Source organism: Arachis duranensis, chromosome 10, assembly GCF_000817695.3.
Source record: "Arachis duranensis cultivar V14167 chromosome 10, aradu.V14167.gnm2.J7QH, whole genome shotgun sequence".
Lineage (NCBI taxonomy): Eukaryota > Viridiplantae > Streptophyta > Magnoliopsida > Fabales > Fabaceae > Arachis > Arachis duranensis.
This window is the reverse complement of record NC_029781.3, coordinates 92,649,402-92,667,809: the sequence shown is the minus strand read 5'-3', so window position 1 is coordinate 92,667,809 and position 18,408 is coordinate 92,649,402. Positions and strand designations below refer to the sequence as shown.

Here is an 18,408-nt window from a genome sequence, read left to right as displayed (position 1 = left end):
AATTCACCAGCATTATCAAGACGAATTGCTTTAATTGGATTTTCTGGAAATTGTGCTTTTAATCGAATAATTTGAGCCAGTAATCTCGCAAACGCCAGGTTGCGAGAAGATAATAAGCACACATGTGATCATCTCGAAGATGCGTCTATTAGGACCATAAAATATCTAAAAGATCCACATGGTGGATGTATAGGTCCACATATATCACCTTGAATCCTTTCTAGGAATTCAGGGGACTCAAATCCAATCTTTACTGGTGATGGCCTTAAAATTAGCTTTCCCTGAGAACATGCAGCACAACAAAATTCACTAGTTTTAAGAATCTTCTGGTTCTTTAGTGAATGTCCATGAGAGTTTTCAATAATTCTCCTCATCATGGTTGTTCCCGGATGACCCAAACGGTCGTGCCAAATTATGAATTCATTTGGGCTAGTAAACTTCTGGTTTACAGTGGCATGTGATTCAATTGCACTAATTTTGGTATAATACAACCCAGATGAAAGAGAGGGTAATTTTTCTAATATAACTTTCTTATTTGAATCATGAGTTGTGATACATAAATACTCATGATTTCCCTCATTCATCGTCTCAACATGATATCCATTTCGGCGAATATCTTTGAAACTCAACAAGTTCCTCAGAGACTTGGTAGATAATAGTGCATTATTTATTATAAATTTTGTTCCTCCAGGAAACAAAATTATAGCTCTTCCGGAGTCTTCAATCACATTGCCTGAGCCAATAATAGTATTAACATATTCCTCTTTTGGCACAAGATGGGTAAAATATATATCACTTTTGAGAATAGTGTGCGAACTTGCACTATCCGCAAGGCATACATCTTCATTACATATCCTTGCCATTTTCTTCAAAAACAAATAATAAAATGAGTAATATGCACAGTTAAATTGAATACTTGATCAGAATTATTTTTCTAAGAAACACTGTACATAAAATAATGTCATATACTAAAATTTTATTTTAAAATTTGACACATTTAATAATTTCAAAATTCATATTAATATTTCATTATTTATGTACATCACATTTGAGACTTAAATACATAAATAAAACTTAACAATAAGTTCTTTACATTATTTATTTACATATATACTTCACAATCCCACATATTAAACTATTCCATCATTGATCAAATAACCAATATTTACTATTCCATCATTGATCAAATGACCAATATTTCCTTCAGGATCCTCAAAGAAATCAAATACATCATAATGAGTGGTAGAATTTTCAGCATCATTTGAAACAAAATGTGTTTCCTTTCCTTTGTCATCCTTTTTCAAAGATGCCTGATAAAGATCGACTAGGTGCCTTGGGGTACGACAGGTACGTGACCAATGGCCCTTTCCACCACAGCGGAAACACTTCTCCTCCGTCGATTTATTCTGCCCGATATTCTTTTCTTTATCCCACTTCTGGTGAGATTCTCTCTTTTGAACATAATTCTTTTTCCTTCCATAATTTTTCTTGTTATTAAAAGCTTGCCATTTACCTCTTTTGGGGTAATGATTTGCCGCATTTACTTCAGGAAATGGGGCGGCGCCAGCTGGGCGCGCTTCATGATTTTTCAATAATGACTCATTGTTGCGTTCGGCAACAAGAAGGCAAGAAATTAACTCAGAATATTTTTTAAACCCTTTCTCTCGATACTGCTGCTGCAGGAGCACATTCGAGGCATGGAAGGTTGAGAAAGTTTTCACCAACATATCATGATCAGTTATTTTTTCCCCACACAATTTCATTCGTGAGGTGATTCGAAACATTGCAAAATTATATTCTTGATACGAAACATTGCAGAATTATATTCATTTATAGATTTAAAATCTTGTAAACGCAAATGCGTCCATTCATACCGGGCTTGAGGAAGTATCACCGTTTTCTGATGATTGTACCTTTCTTCAAGGTCTTTCCAAAGATCTGCAGGATCTTTTAATGTGAGATATTCATTTTTCAATCTTTCGTCAAGATGACGACGGAGAAAAATCATGGCTTTAGCTTTATCCTTCTGGGATGCATTATTCTCAGCTTTAATGGTATCTCCAAGATCCATTGAATCAAGATGGATTTCAGCATCTAATATCCATGATAAATAATTGTTTCCAGATTTGCATTTGATACTATCTCAATATAATAAAGATGGTTAATATTGCTATTAATATTATATGTAAAGAGTAATAGAAAATAGAATTTAAAATACTTATAAAATAAAAGAAGAGAAAGAATTGTAATAGTAATATAAGGAGAAGGGTATTTGATTGCAACATAAAAAGATGATTGATTTATTTGTATAAAAAGGAAGGAAGAATCTGTTGTTATTGTTGTGTGTCCATATCGTGCACTGAGGATGTCTATTTATACATGCAAGGAGGCTATAATTTTCAACTATCATTAAATATAAGGACATTGATAATGTAGCCATTCAGCATGGAAAATATGATCTGTTCATGGTCATCCATTTTTATCCTTATTGCAACAAGATTATATGATCTCTAAAAAATGAGAATTTTTTTATACTATTTTATTTATCAATATACTAATTATTAGGATTATCTATATAGCTACATATTTAAATATTGTATCACATCTTAAATACAATAGGTACAATTTGAAAATAGCTACAGTTTTCAAAATAAAAGATTAAAAATTCAATCTGAACGCATTTCGATTGCATCCGATAATTAATTTGCGTATTTGAAAAACAAGTCATATCTCGGATAAAAATTTAATCGAATTAAATTAAATTATTAATTTAAATTATATTTATCTAAATTTTAAATTATTTGAATAAAATTAGATTAAATAAAAAAATAAAAATCAAACTAATATGTTTTTCAAATTGTAATAAATTATTTTATTTTGTGTACATAATTTTACATGTATTTAGACCATCTCCAATAGAAAACTCATCACAATCCTTATTTATAACCCATCTGTTATAAAAAATAATTTTACATCAGGTTTTGCGTCATAAACAGTAAATAGGAAATCAAAGCATATCTCTCTTCTTCATTAGGAGGAACTAACTTTAGCCCTGTCGTGGTCCCACTTAATTAATTAATTAAAATATTTAAAATTAATATAATTATTTTTTAATAATATTATTTAAATTTATAAATTTAAAAATAATTCACTATTAACAGATATTAATATTAAAAAATTCATATGTAACAATAATACAATATATAATTCGAGATTATACTAATTTGTAAAATTACTTAATACAAAGAAAAATATAATTAAGCTCTATAGTTGACGACAAGTATTGTGAAATTGCCATATGTGTTCAATCAAATCTTTTTTCAATTGTTTATGCTGCTGCCTATTTCGAAGTTGGGCATTTCTTTGGAGAAATTGATGGTACGATGCAAAATCTTCCTCTCCCAACTAAGGTTGTGATAAGCCATTTTCGACATCGTCATACTCTAAGCCTTGGCAAAATTTCCTGCATAAGTGTCTCTTTCATCCTCAACAATCATATTATGTAATATAATACAAGCTCTCATTATGTTGGCAAACTTCTTCTTTTACCAAAAGCTAGCTGGACCACGTATAATTGCAAAGCGTGCTTGCAACATTCCGAATGCTCGCTCCACACCTTCTCTTTGTCCTTCTTGATATTGTGCAAATAACTTGCGTTTCTTCCCTTGTGGCTTTGAGATTGATTTGACAAATGTGGCCTATTCAGGATAAATATCATCTGCTAAATAGTATCACATAGTATAATTATTACTATTAATTGTATAATTTACCTCTAGAGCACAGTCATTTAGAATATCATCGAACACTGGAGAACGATCTAACACGTTGATATCGTTATTTGAACCTGAAACTTCAAAGAACGCATGACATATCCAAAGGTCTGAAGATGCTACAACCTCAAGTACTATGGTTGCAACCCCACGATAACCACTCATGTACATACCTTTCCACGCCTTTGGACAATTTTTCCATTGCCAATGTATGCAGTCAATGCTACCCAACATGCCAGGAAAGCCATGACCCTCCCCCATTTGTAGTAGGCGTTAGTACATTATTTGGATTTGGTTTTCGCAAGTATCCATCCTCGAACACCGAAATGACACCTTCAACAAATTTTTCCAAGCATTCAATTATAGTGCTCTCGCCTATGCGTACATAATCATCAACAGTATCAGCTGCTACGCCATATGCTAACATCCGTATCACAGGCGTTTGGAGTGATGACAAGCTTCTTCTTCCAGTTGCATCAACCATCTGTTGGAAATACGAATAGACGTTTGAGAGAGCGTCTACTATCCAAAGGAACACATGTCTTCTCATTCGAAATCTCTGTCGAAAAATGTCAGCATTATACACCGGTTCATCTGCAAAGTAATCTTGGAAAAGGCGATCATGTCCTGCTTCTCGATCTCTGTTGATCCATGTACGAGGAGTTGAGATAGAGCTTCTATCGATATCTTCTTCTTCTGAATCTTTGAATAAACACTCATCGATCCAATTATCTATGAGTGTGTTATCTTGCCGTCTTCTTTTGCCATACAAAACCTCATTAAACATATCATCAAAATTTCTAGCCATATCTTGAAATGTAATTTTTAGTACTCTTTCGAGGTGAGAAACAAGAGTTGAAATGGAGTTGCAGAGTCATTGATAGTTGATATTTATAAGTATGTTTGTAACAAGTACCTACTTCTCAAGACTAATTTTACAACGAATACTTAACAGATAGTTTTGCAACAGCTACTTAACGGCTAGTTTTGCAACGGTCACTTTCATGAACAATAACGGCACAATAATATTGACTAATTTGAAAAGTTACATCAGAAATGAATAAAACAGACTACATCACATACCAGTAATACGCAATAAAAATAAGAACATACTACGTAACTCTACGAATACAAAGAACTATTAAGTAAACCACTTAGCAATTATTTTCTCACATGCAATCTCATGAAGAACTCGTCGTTTTTCACTCATTGTAGACATGTCAACATTAAGTATTTGCATATCCATTTTCCTTTCCCTTTCCTTAGCCATCCTTTCCATTTCCCTTTCTTTCGCATTTATCTCCATTTCTTTAATATACCTCTGAGTTTGTAATTCTTGTTCTTTCATTGCCGCTTGATTTTGTAATTCTTGTTCTTTCATTGCTGTTTGAATTTGTAACTCCTTCTCCTTCATTGCCATAATCTTTGCTTTATGTTCTCTCTCCTCTTCTCTTTCTTTTTCCATATCCATTAGTTCTTTTTCTCTAATATTCTTAATATCTTCCATGAGAGATAGTTTTTTAACAACCGTGATTTCTTTTCGCTAAGATCTTCAGACATTTGTGTTTTTCCTTTACTTTTTCGCTTGCTTTTCTTTGATCCTTGTGGGCGAACGGGAGAGTCCACACCGGGTTCGTCAACCAACGGTATTTCTGCGTTTGACGAGGATGAGTATGCTCCAGTTGCACTAACCTTGGTTCTCTTTGAGCCTCCACTCTGTATAGGTAGTTGGCTTCTCCACTTTTGCTCCAAACGAAGCATATTCTAATGCCTTTTAAAAGTGAATTTCTGACCATAATGTGTGGAATAAAGTTTATAGGCCAACTCCTTTATATCATCAGCATTCGAACCACTCCTTATGTTTCGACTAGCTTGATCGTAACAACCAGCAAATTGTGCAACTGCTTTGTTGATCTTATACCATCGTTTTTTACATGCAACTACCCCCATTTTTATGTTGGAGTTGAATTCCACACAATAACTGTGAATTCGACTCCAAAATGTTTCACCCTTTTGGTCGGTACCAACTATAGGGTCGGTTGAAATATTCAACCATGCACTGATTAACATCTTATCATCTTCCCGTTGCCAGTGTTGAATACTATCTTGCCTATGATTTTCAATGTCATCTTCATTGAGGTCGATAGCATCTAATTCACGAGGGTTGACAAAATCTGAATATTGTGAATTTGGACTACATTGTATCAGAGTCTGAGGGGATGGGTTAGAAGAGCCACCAACACCAGATGAGCTATGTCTCGATGTACTGAATTGAGTTGAAAACGGCAAGGATGTTAGAGCAATATTTCCAATAGAAGGATTAAATATGGATGAAAATGGAAAATGTGGTGTTTGTGAATTTTGATTTTGTGGTTGGAACATAGGAAATTAATTATTATAAGGAGCCTGAAAATTAAAATAAGGAAGATTTTGTATATTTGGATTTTGAAATGTATTTGGTAGTGTGAAGTTTTGATTTTTGAGAGTTTGAGATTTGAGATTGTTGGGTATTTGAAGTTTGAGAAAAGTTTTGTAAGTAATTGAAAAAAGAGTTGAGTTGATTTGGATCCATTTTTTCGAACAAAAAAAGTAGCAGTAGAACTTTGATTTCGTGAAATTTGAAAGAAGATGAAGAAGAGTAGAAGAAAATGTGAGAATAGAAATGTATGTAAGTAGTATATATAAAATAACAAAATATTAATTTATTAATAATAACGGTAACATAGTAATGGCTAGTTTTGCAACGGCTAATTTTGTAATGTAGTTAGTATTTCCAATTTTATACATAAAAATATACTCACCAAAAACATTATTTTATAATATGTGAAAAGTTAAAATTATTTTTTATATATAAACAAATTTAATTAATTTAATATAATAACATAATTAATATTCAATATTAATTTAATTATTTATATTAATTATAATATAAAATATATGTATAGTTAACATATTATGCAATGCTAGTTATTATATTAATAAAATATTTTTTTAATTTATTTGCCACATGTTAGAATATCATATGATTAAAATGAAAAGAAACCAAATTCCTCTAAGCAGGGCTTTGCTTGCTTTGAAAATTGTGATGGAACTCATCTTTATTTTGCTCTAACGGTTAGTCTTCACTTTTTGTCAGACAAATAGTAAATGGGACCTTCATTTATTTATTATTGGACATGCTCTTAGGATGTTGTACTCGAAAATAACACAACACAAATATCAGATACAGTGTATTTGATATATAAATAAGAAGAAAAGCTATATGTTTTTCTAAACAAATTAAGTAAAATATAAATAAATACATAAATAAAATTCAATAAGACACAAATATTGTATATTTTATTGTAAGTACAATTCAGCGATAAAGTCATCCAAAACAAAAAACTCACATATATGTAAAATTAAAGTTCAAAATATATGAAACATACCATGAGAAGAGAGAGCACCAATGATGCTAGTTACCTTAAATGTCGTGGGCATGACGCAATCCTGCTCTACGTTCTTTAAGATTGTTCGTAAATTCGAAGTGTATAAACAAACAGTGTCAATAATGACCAACAAAGATATTTATTCAATCAAGATCTCCAATCTTAATTAGAGAATAACTTCAATATAAGCACTCCTACTTATAATGAGACTTTTTAGCCCATTACTTTCATTACTACTTATAACGCAGCTTTCAGAAACATGAATGAACTCGTCTTTAATGAAAGAAGTTTACAAAGTTCTGAGTTCTCCTATTACATCAGAAATTTAGCTCAAACTATAATAGTATTCTAAACATGACCGAACCAAGCAACAAAGCTCTTACCTCTTTAAAAGAGTAGCAAATTAGTTGGAATCATTCTCTGAAAGGTTGGCTCAAATTCAATACCGATGGGTTACTCAATTCTTCGAACTCGTCTGGTACTTGCAGAGGCCTCATCCGCATGCAAATAGAAGATTTATGGTAGGGTTCCTGATGAATATTGGAACCACTACAATCATTATGGCAAAAATGTGGGGACTCTACGTGGGTTTGAAATTGGCTACTGAGCTCGGCATCCAGAGATTGCAGGTTGAAACTGACTCCTCTTACGCCATCTAGCATATCCACGGTGCTTCCTCACAGACTCATTCATCTTCTTTCCTGATTCAAGCGATAAAAATCTTTCTCGTTGGTCTAGAAACCTTTAAAGTCCACCATGTCTTCAAGGAATCAAACTTCGCCGTTGACGCCCTTGCTAAATCCGCCCATTCAGCCTTGGCAGGACTGTAATGTTTAAACGAAGCTCCTCCTTACTTTCGTCTCCATCTAGAAACTAATAAAAGGGGAGTAAAAGTTTTCATATTAATCCGTGTTTAAGTGTTTTTGTTTTTTGAGTATTTGGCCCCATTTTTTATGTGAGAGAGAGAGATCAAAGAATTATATAATTGCAAGTTTTAGAAGTACGTGTTGCACTAATTGTCACTAAAAACTTTCGCTAAAATGAGTTATCATAAGGAATAAAGTATTAGTGATTTCCTTCGAAATATAAAAACTAAATTTAGAAAATAAAGAAAGTAAGAAAAAACAAAGTTGTAATACTTACCTAAGGCTCATCGGAAGCATCAAGATTACGTTGATCTTCTGATTTTTCAATCTCCGAGCCTTTGATATTTTTTCAAATTGAAATCCATTGGGTAGCACTTGCTCAACACCTTCCTCTCTCCCATCTTCTCTCTTCTTTTTCTTCTTCTTCTGATTGGCTTTTAATCACTAAGACAATTACAAACGATTCATAGTTGAAATTAATAATTAATTTAAAGAAAAAAAGAAGGAAGAACAAAATTCTCAGTTATTTGCATTACACTCGCTATTGGAATGGCTAGGGTTTATAGGAATACGTCTAAAAATAATTAAAGGAAAATGATCTTACGAGAATAAGAGAGAAAAGCAAGTGAAAAAGAGAGCAATAGTGAGTTCATAGCATTTGAGAGCCATTTAGGAATGGACACGAACAATAGCTTTTTTTAAGATAAGAATTATTCATTGATAAGAGAATAGTATTACCCATAATAGGACTATAATAAAAAAGAAAAGGAGAAATTTCAAATAAGAAAGAAAATAAAATGAACGGTTCACAAAAGAGAAAGGAATTAAAAGATAAAAAACGTGCAGATATTTGATAAAGTTGTTGTTCTTAGACAACGCTACAGCTAAATGCAGAGATTGATGGGAGACTCAGCAACAAACGTAGGAGAGCATTGATTATGCTAAAACATTTCCTGGTTGTGACTCTTCAAAATGCTCCTGCATCCAATCGTGAGAAGCTAGAGCTTGTAATCCTTGAAAAGCTGTTGTGCAAATCTCTCCCTTACCAATCGCTATCATTGGCAAAAAATTATAGGCTCTGCAGAAGAAGAATATCATCAATAGAGGTTCTTTTCCAAACTTCAGCAGCCACTCTACAGCTAATTAAATAGTGAGAAACTGATTCCTCTATTTTTTGTATGCACCTTGGACAAATCCGAGTAGTGGTTAAAACCTCCAATGAAGAACATAATGAACCGAAAGCTTCTCATGCAAGACCTTCAATGTGAAAATCTTCACTTTTGGGAGGATTGGAGATTTCCAAAGCTCAAACTACAGATCACTTTCGACAAAATAATCAGGACAACTTTAAATAACTTAAAAACTAAGATTTTGATGGAATTAATTTTTTGCTAAAAAATTTATAAACAACTATAAAATGAGATATTGCAATTAATATAGATTTGTGAAATTTATAGTAAATAGGTAGAATATTGTTGACATAAGATTCAACACATTCATTTTTTCTAATTCAACCTCAAGCACAAAAAAAAGAGTTGATCTAGATCTTCTTAATTAAAATTATCACACTATAATGCAATTAGGAATCTCTTCTTCTCATCAATCAATCAATCAGAGGAGAAAAAATATTTATTGTAATATTATTTAGGTATTGCTACATCTTCACATACGATTTTTTTTAATATTGGACCAATATTGGTGAATTTGCTGGAAATGGGTCATTTAATGCGTAATCCGATTTTATGGAAAACAAAAATGAAAGGGTCGAAATCGCCGGGTCTAATCATCAAACCCAAATGAAGGGAGGCGAACTGCAAAGGTTTCCAAAAAACCCAAGTGTAGCATTGGAGATAGAGACCTAATTTCAGGAGTAGTTTTGGAACTTGAATAGAAAAATGGGGGAGTGTGTGAGTAGCCTAAAGGGGCGAATTGATTGGGAGAGGACAAATGTCTGCAATGCAGCTGGCTAAGAGGGGGCACGCATGGCTGATTTGGGCAGATTACTTTATCTCTTTTTTCACGGGTTCACCCGACAAAGTTATTGGAAATTGGATGACAAGTAGTAAAGTCATTTTCATTTCTTTAGTTACTAAAAAAATTTTACAGAAAGAGAAAGAGTTTCATGAATAATTCTAAGAAGAGCTTCTCTGGAGTAGAGTAAAATTTTAAATTTAGAAGAGTGAAGCAATAATGGTGTTTCGTGATCTCACCAAATTTGAAGAACACATTATTCAATTTTTAGATCATCCTATATATGTAAGTTAATTTTTTTAATATTCATTTTAATTAATGTTAATGTTGACGTATTAGTTAAGATTATTCAGAGATTGTTAATGTATTAGAATTTGTTAGTGTAGTTTAAAAATTTAGTTTAGTTAAGATATTATTAGTAAAATAATCAGTGCTCTAATTTTTAAATGTTAGAATATATAGAGTAAATTTTTAAAAAATATATTTTATGTTAATATAAAGTTGATATAATTAGTTAAAATTTTAGATTTTGTACTTAAATTCATTTGGCAATATATTTAGGGTTAATAGAAATGATACGTCATTAATAAAAGTGGAATATCAAAAGTTGTATATAATATTTTTTAAAAAAATTTATTACTAACGGTAATAATAATATTTGTAAAATAAAAATATCAAAAGTTATTATTGATATTTTTTAAAAATAAGTTTAAAAACGTTTAGTAATATGTTTACTAATATTCGTTAAAATATGTTTATTAAAAGTTATAATTCTATTAGAAAAGATAGAAAGTACGATTTTCATTGTTATGTTGCTGTCTTGTTAAATTTTAATAACAAGCATGAATATTTTTTTTATTATCTTAATATATTTTAATGTATTTCATTACGTTAATATATTTGTGTAGGAACACTGCCTTTTCGAAAAGGAAACAAATTGTTATTTAGCAAAAAAAATTATAATTAATATAAAAAATTTTTTATAGGGTTAGATTTTTAATAAGTTTAATTACATGAATAGTTAAATTTGTTTAATTTTTCACATGTGTAACTACTGGATTTAAATGTTAACAAACACAAATCATTCAAAATCCAAAAGAAAGAGTTATAATATATTTGTTTTAAGTTATATTTCTATTCTAGTTATAAAAAAAATTAAAGATATAAATTTTAAATTTAAGTCTTATCATATTTTTCTTATTTGTTGATCAGGGTTTAAGATTATTAGAATTCAGGCATCTAAACGTGCCAGAACTATGTGATCCAATTACTACTGAACTTTTAAATGAAATTGGATTTGGAGACATATCTCGTATTAGAAGAGTACAGGGGCACTCGGCAATGTTCACAGCCTTGGTTGAAAGATGGCATCCAGATACACATATTTTTCACCTTTCGACTAGTGAATGCACGATAACTTTGGAGGATATAACAATAATTCTTAGCTTTGGAAGTAATGGCATGCCAGTTTCAGGGTTAACAATAAGTAGTCACAGCCTCCTAGCGGATGAGTGCATGGATCAGTTTGGAAGTGCACCCACAGGGAAGGATTGTCAGGAAAGTTTCATTAAGTTGCCTTGGCTTAGGCGGTACAAAAATAATACAGACTTGATTGATATTGTTGTTATATAAAGGTATGTAAAAGTGCACATTATGATGTTATTTTGGTACGGCCTTGTTTTGTGATAAATCTGACACTGGGGTCCATTGAAAATTTTTACCATTGCTCTGTGAATTTCCCGGATAAGGGAATTTAGCTGGGGTTCGGCATGTCTTGCTCATATGTATCGATCGCTGTGTCGAGCATCACGTTTTGATTGTAAAGACATAGATGGGCCGGTGCTTCTCCTCCAGATATGGGCTTGGGAGCGGATGCCTTTACTAGCTCTGATTCCTCGAACTCCATGATTTTCACTAGCTTGTCGGTACGTGTTACTTTGTATAATGTGGTGCATAATTTTCTTAATTCATGCTTTTTCTTTAACTTAACTGTGTTTTGACAGGTGGGTTGATTGGACATCTCCGTCGAATGATAATAGACATTGGACAACACGACGGTGTAGGGAGTTATTGGACATGGTGTATGATGCTGTGAGGGTATAGATTCATATATTAATTTAGTTGTCATTTAATGTTCATTTACAATGCTTAGAATCTGTTTGGATAAAATGTCATTTATTTTCCATGTTGATACGGTTTGTATGGGATTTATATAATCAAGACAGGCTTCCTCCCCACCTAGTGCCGGCGGATATCTGTCATGATGGATTATGTTGGAATACAAAGGTCCCTTTAATCTCATTTGAGTGCGTGGAGTGACATCCAACTGATAGGGTGACGAGACAGTTTGATCTGCAACAAGGCATTCTGGGAGCCGTAAGGGATCATGGCGATGCGCACAACAATGTGTTGACTGGACCGAAAAAATTTGAATTGGATTGTAGCGCATGATAAGTGGATATCAATATGGCAGGACCGATATGATCACCGAATTTTTAATCTTAATCCATGCATTACGTATGATGCGGATGAGTTTTATATGAGTTGGTACAGATGTCAATTTTCAAATCACTTGTTCTTGGCCGGCCCTTACATACTCTCCTGAGGTTCGAATTAAGTATCATCCTTGGTCCTTCAACCACTAGCCATGTAGTTGGATTTTCCAGTGGCCTAAACTTGGCTTTATAGACCTTTCTGACCTCATCCATTTGGTAAACCTCATTCACATAAACTTGCCAGTCAAGAAGCTAGTTTGCACAACATGCAAACACATGGCGACATGGAATTTGATCCACCTGAAAATTACCACAATCACATTGTTGGCGGCGTAGATCGACTGCGTACTCTTGACTGGATGGCATCTCACAGACCTCGAACACCTCATTTCGCCTGTCAAACATACCAACCTGAATGTTTCCGGATGCTCGTTGGTTTGTTTCAAGTCGAATCATAACAGCTTCTGAAAAAACATGTCCAGTATTAATGCGTGCCCCGGCCTCGACCCTCTTTCTAGTGAACAACTCATTGAGTTTATAAAAAATGGCTCTAACGAGCGCCGTCACTGGAAGATTGCGTGTCCCTTTCAAGACGCCGTTGATACACTCAACTAGATTCGTGGTCATATGTCTCCATCTATAACCACTGAGTATATACCTCGTCGCGGTCACGTAGTCGTTGGTATCGCATATTAAATTTATGCACTGTCCTGGAATAGCCTGTTTCAAAGAACGACCGTTAGGCATTTACACACATTGAACATATTCAAAATTCTATAATGTTAAATCCTATTTACCTATGTTGACAATAAGCTTTTGCAAGTATAGTACCTTAAACTTTCTCAAAAAGTTTGTTGCTATGTGCCTAATACAATGCATGTGGATAGCTCTTGGAGGATCCCATGCTCCATTACTATGGGCTATGGCTGAAGTAATGGACTCATGACGATTAGAAATAAGACCCACACCATCCCAAGTCACGACAAGTCTTCTCAAATTAGAAAGGAAAAAGTACCATGCATCAGCAGTCCCCCCTTCGACAATGGCAAAGGCAATAAGCACAATATTCCCATTGCCATCTTGTGATACTGCAACCATCAGAACTCCCTTGTATTTTCTACACAAGTGTATGCCATCTACCTGCACAACTGGTTTGCAATGTCTGAATGCTCTAATACAAGGGTAAAAACTCTAGAACACACGCTGCAATACCCGGGTATCCTGAGCCAACTCATCTCCTCGATAAACAGGCAACGTTTCGAACTGCACAGCTGTTGATGTTTCTTTGTTACACATAGCTTCAAACCATGTTGGTAGAGCCTCATATGAGGCCTCCCAGCCACAAAAAATCTTCTCCACTGCTTTTTATTTTGCCAACCATGCTTTGTGATAGCTCACAGTGTAATTAAACTTTGCTTGCACATCTGCAATCACAAATCGCACTTTTAAAGATGGATCAGCTTCAACTAATGGCTTTATCGCTTCTGCGATTGTGTCTGAGTCTAGCTTGCAGTGGTCTTGAGAAATGGTGGATATGGTGCAAGTGTGACTACCGTTATAACGCCTTATTTTCCAGCAATATTTCTTTCGGATCAAACTTATCCTGATAAGCCAATCACAATTACTGCCATATTGTACACATTTGGCATAAAATGTCGTTAGTTCAAACTCGTATACCCAGTAGTCAACTCCTCTACGAATTGTATACTCTTTGATGGCTGCAACCACAACTTCTCTGAACTGAATTTCATCCCAATAACAAATTCACCGTATGCAACAATAGGTGAGTTTGCAACAATACCACAAAAAGTAATTATACAACATGATTTACCAACCACGGTAGAATCATCATCTTATAGTACAGAAAATATATCTACTCTCTTATTATCATATTCACATACCAGCAGTCACATACTCAGGAAACTCTGGTGCATTCAGCGCTGCAAGGTCCAAAGTGCGCATAAAAGACGGCTCCCCAAATAGATGTTGGCTTGCTAGGACATTTGCCACTTCTTCTACATTTGGCTCATTAATGCAACCAACATCGTCTCCATCTACGTTTGGATCCTCTATTTCATAGTTGCCTTCAAATTCATCTTCGCTTTCACTATTGTAGCCTTCCCAATCCATGCCTCCATCGGCTACTTCAACACCATAAGTCAAGTGTTCGAGCTCAACGTATAGCTCGATGACAAAGTCTTGTAGTCAACTTTTGTGATATATTGAAAATATTTCTTGCATCGTTGCTTCATCAGTGATATACTTCATCTCAAATTGTATGAATCCTCCAAATACTATTACAGGATATCTGTACACAACACTAGTCACTCTTTTCAATATATGATGATCTATTCTTTCACAAATTAATCCTTTTATTTATTCAAATAATATGATAAAAGGAACAACAATATCACATGTATTCTCACACATAAATTTTACACCTTCAGATGTCTGAAATAAAATTTGGCCATAATAATACACTCTCAAACAAACTCTATCACCCATTTTTTTCAATATTTTTTTAAAAAATTAGATACAACAGCACTACAAGAATCAAAAAAGAAAACAGAGATGTAGAGTAGGAAGAAGAACAATAAGATGAGAAAGATGAATGCGAAGCTTGATTGAGACCTTATTTGTAGCCGTTGCAATTCTTTTTTTTTATATTTTTTTAACAAATCACCCCCTTCATACGTCAAGTCGCCCCCACCATACCTCAAGTCGTCTCACCATTTTATTCCATAAAAAGAAAAAAAACTTTCTACATCTGTGCAGTCATCGCTCTCCCCGTTTTCTAACTTTTCTTTCTCGTTTTTCATTCCTTCACAAATCGCTGGCAGCGATTTCTGCCACTGTCCGATATTCAAGTAAAACCCATATTCACATCATAATAGGGAATAACAGCAAAAGCACTCCAATATTAAAAAAAATGAGCCTCTTCACATACATCCCTTTCATTTTAACTTTTGGCAAATTATCAAAATTTTCTTTCTCACTTTTTCACGTGTCAAAAATTTAGAATTTGTGTACATCATTTTTTTTAAGCTACATATCGTTTTTATGTGCAATTTGAATATGAATATATAAATTAGGTCGACAAAATAAATTTGATAAAAAAAATTCTTTTGACTCTCAACCATAATTTAGAGAAAGAAGTCGCTTCCTTTCCGTGCAATTACTACTTGCAATAAAATTTCATCGTTCATTCTTATGTAACTATTGAAGTCAATGATCCTCTTTTTGATGTGTTAATCAACAATAGTTTTTCGTCATATGAATATTGTTAACAAGAGAATTTTTTTAGCAAATGTTTATTATTGAACATTATGTTTATTAAGATAATACACAATTTACTTTCTTTGAGATAGTTTGAGAGTATTTTATCATCCATTCTTTCTTCTTGTTAATTTTTTTAAAATAAAAATAAAAAATATCATAAAAATGAGAATAAAAAAGAGAGGTTATCCTCCATTTTTTATTAATTTTTAAATAAAATAAAAAACAAAAAATACCATAAAAACGAAAATAAAGAATAGAATAGGGAGAGAAATTAAAAAGTATAGACAACTATAAAATGAGATATTGCAATTAACATAGATTTGTGAAATTTATAGTAAATATGTAGAATAATGTTGACATAAGACCCAACACATTTATTTTTTTTAATTCGAACTCAAGCACAAAAAAAAAAAGAATTGATCCAGATCTTCTTAATTAGGATTATCACGCTATAATGCAATTAGTAATCTCTTCTTCTCATGAATCAATTAAAAAAAATATTTATTATAATATTATTTAGGCATTGCTACATCTTTATAGACATCCCTTTCGTCTTAATTTTTGACATATTATCAAAATCTTCCTTCTCCCTTTTTCACTGTCAAAATTTTAAAATTGGTGTACAACATTTTTTTAAGTCACGTATCATTTTTATGTGCAATTTGAAAATAATTTTAATATGTTGGTATGTATCTTTAATATATATAAAATATTTGAAATTAGGTTGAAAAAATAAACAACAATAAATTTTTGTCATATAAATATTGTTAACAAAAGGATTTTTTTAGTAAATATTTATTATTGAACATTATATTTATTAAGATAATACTCAATTTATTCTCTTTAAGATAGTTTGGGAGCATCTTATTATTCATTCTTTCTTTTCATTAATTTCTTTTCAAAATAAAATAAAAACAAAAAAACTTCATAAAAATGAGAATGAAAAAAAAAAGAAGTTATCATCCATTCTTTTTTTATCACTTTTTTTTTAAATAGAATAAAGTATCGTTTTTACACGCAATGTTTGGGGGTAAGTCTCAAAGTTGTCTCTAACGTTTTAATCGTCTTATTTAAGTCCCTAACGTTTTAAAATTGATTCAATGTTGTCCTGCTGTTAGGGATCCATTAACAGAATTGACGGCGGAACAAAATTGAGACGATTTTGAAATGTTAGAGACTTAAATAGGACGAAAACGTTGGAGTAAAAAATGATACATAGTAATAAATTTTAGTTTTATCCTTCAGCAATAATATCAAATTTTTACTATATATACATAGTATTCAATTTTTTTTAATCACATCTAAGTAAATTACAATTAATCACATTACTTTCATTCTAAATAATTTTTTTTATAATTTTACACTTAAATTTATAAGTTAATATAAAAATATAAGAAAAATTATTTAGAATGAAAGTACTATGATTAAGTGTAATTTATTTCGATGTGATTAAAAATTAATTGAATATTATATACAGTAAAAAATTGCTATTATTGAAAGATAAAATTAAAATTTATTTTTATGTATCGTTTTTGTCCCCCAACATTTTCGTTCTATTTAAGTTCTTAACGTTTCAAAATCGTCTCAATTTTGTCCCGCCGTCAATTCTGTTAACGGATTCCTAACGGCAGAACAACATTAAGTCAATTTTAAAACGTTAAGGACTTAAATAGGACGATTAAAACATTAGAAACAACTTTGAGACTTACCCCAAACGTTGGGGACAAAAATAATATTTTACTCTTTTTTTAAATAAAAAAAAAACACACCATAAAGACGAGAAAGAAGACGAGAGTACGGAGAGAAATTTAAAATTATAGACAAGTAAGACAACTATAGAATGAGATATTGCAATTAACATAGATTTGTGAAATTTATAATAAATGAGTAGAACACTATTGACATAAGACCAACACATTCATCTTTTTTAATTCAACCTCAAGCACAAAAAAACAAGTTGATCTAGATCTTCTAATTAGGATTATCACGCTATAATACAATTATCTCTTCTTTTCATCAATCAATTAGAGGAGAGAAAACATTTATTGTAATATTATTTAGGCATTACTACATCTTCACACACATCCCTTTTATTTGAACGTTTAACAAACTATCAAAATCTTCCTTTTCCCTCTTGCACGTGTCAAAAATTTAGAATTGGTGGACAACGTTCTTTTAAGCCATGTATCGTTTTTATGTGTAATTTGAAAATGAATTTAATATGTTGGTATCGATCTTTAATATATATAAAATATTTAAAATTAGGTCGACAAAATAAATTTCATAAAAAAACTCTTTTGACTTCTTACTATAATTTAAGGAAAGAAGTCTCTTCTTTTTAGTGCAATTACTACTTGCAATAAAATTTTATTGTTTATTCATTTTTTATGTGACTATTAAACTCAATGATCTTCTTTTTAAGACCTCAATCAACAATTATTTTTCATCATATGAATATGGTTAACAAGAGGAATCTTTTAGCAAATGTTATTATTGAACATTATGTTTATTAAGATAAATACTCAATTTATCTCTTTAAAATAGTTTAAGAGCATTTATTATCCATTCTTTTTTTCATTGATTTTTTTAAATAAAATAA

At 31.9% G+C, this 18,408-nt stretch overlaps 2 protein-coding genes across 2 annotated transcripts; both read right to left on the bottom strand.

Annotated features, from left to right (window-relative positions):
• Nucleotides 1-3,545: 3,545 nt before the first annotated feature.
• Nucleotides 3,546-4,578, bottom strand: LOC107470850 (uncharacterized). Its single transcript, XM_016090272.1, has 3 exons — nt 4,051-4,578; nt 3,771-3,953; nt 3,546-3,698 (listed from the first exon to the last, which is right to left on the bottom strand). The coding sequence occupies exons 1-3, from the start codon at nt 4,576-4,578 to the stop codon at nt 3,546-3,548; spliced, it is 864 nt and encodes a 287-aa protein (XP_015945758.1).
• A 956-nt stretch (nt 4,579-5,534) lies between these two features.
• On the bottom strand, nt 5,535-6,152 carry LOC107470849 (glutathione S-transferase T3-like). Its single transcript, XM_016090271.3, has one exon. The coding sequence runs from the start codon at nt 6,150-6,152 to the stop codon at nt 5,535-5,537; it is 618 nt and encodes a 205-aa protein (XP_015945757.3).
• Between the last annotated feature and the right edge of the window lie 12,256 nt (nt 6,153-18,408).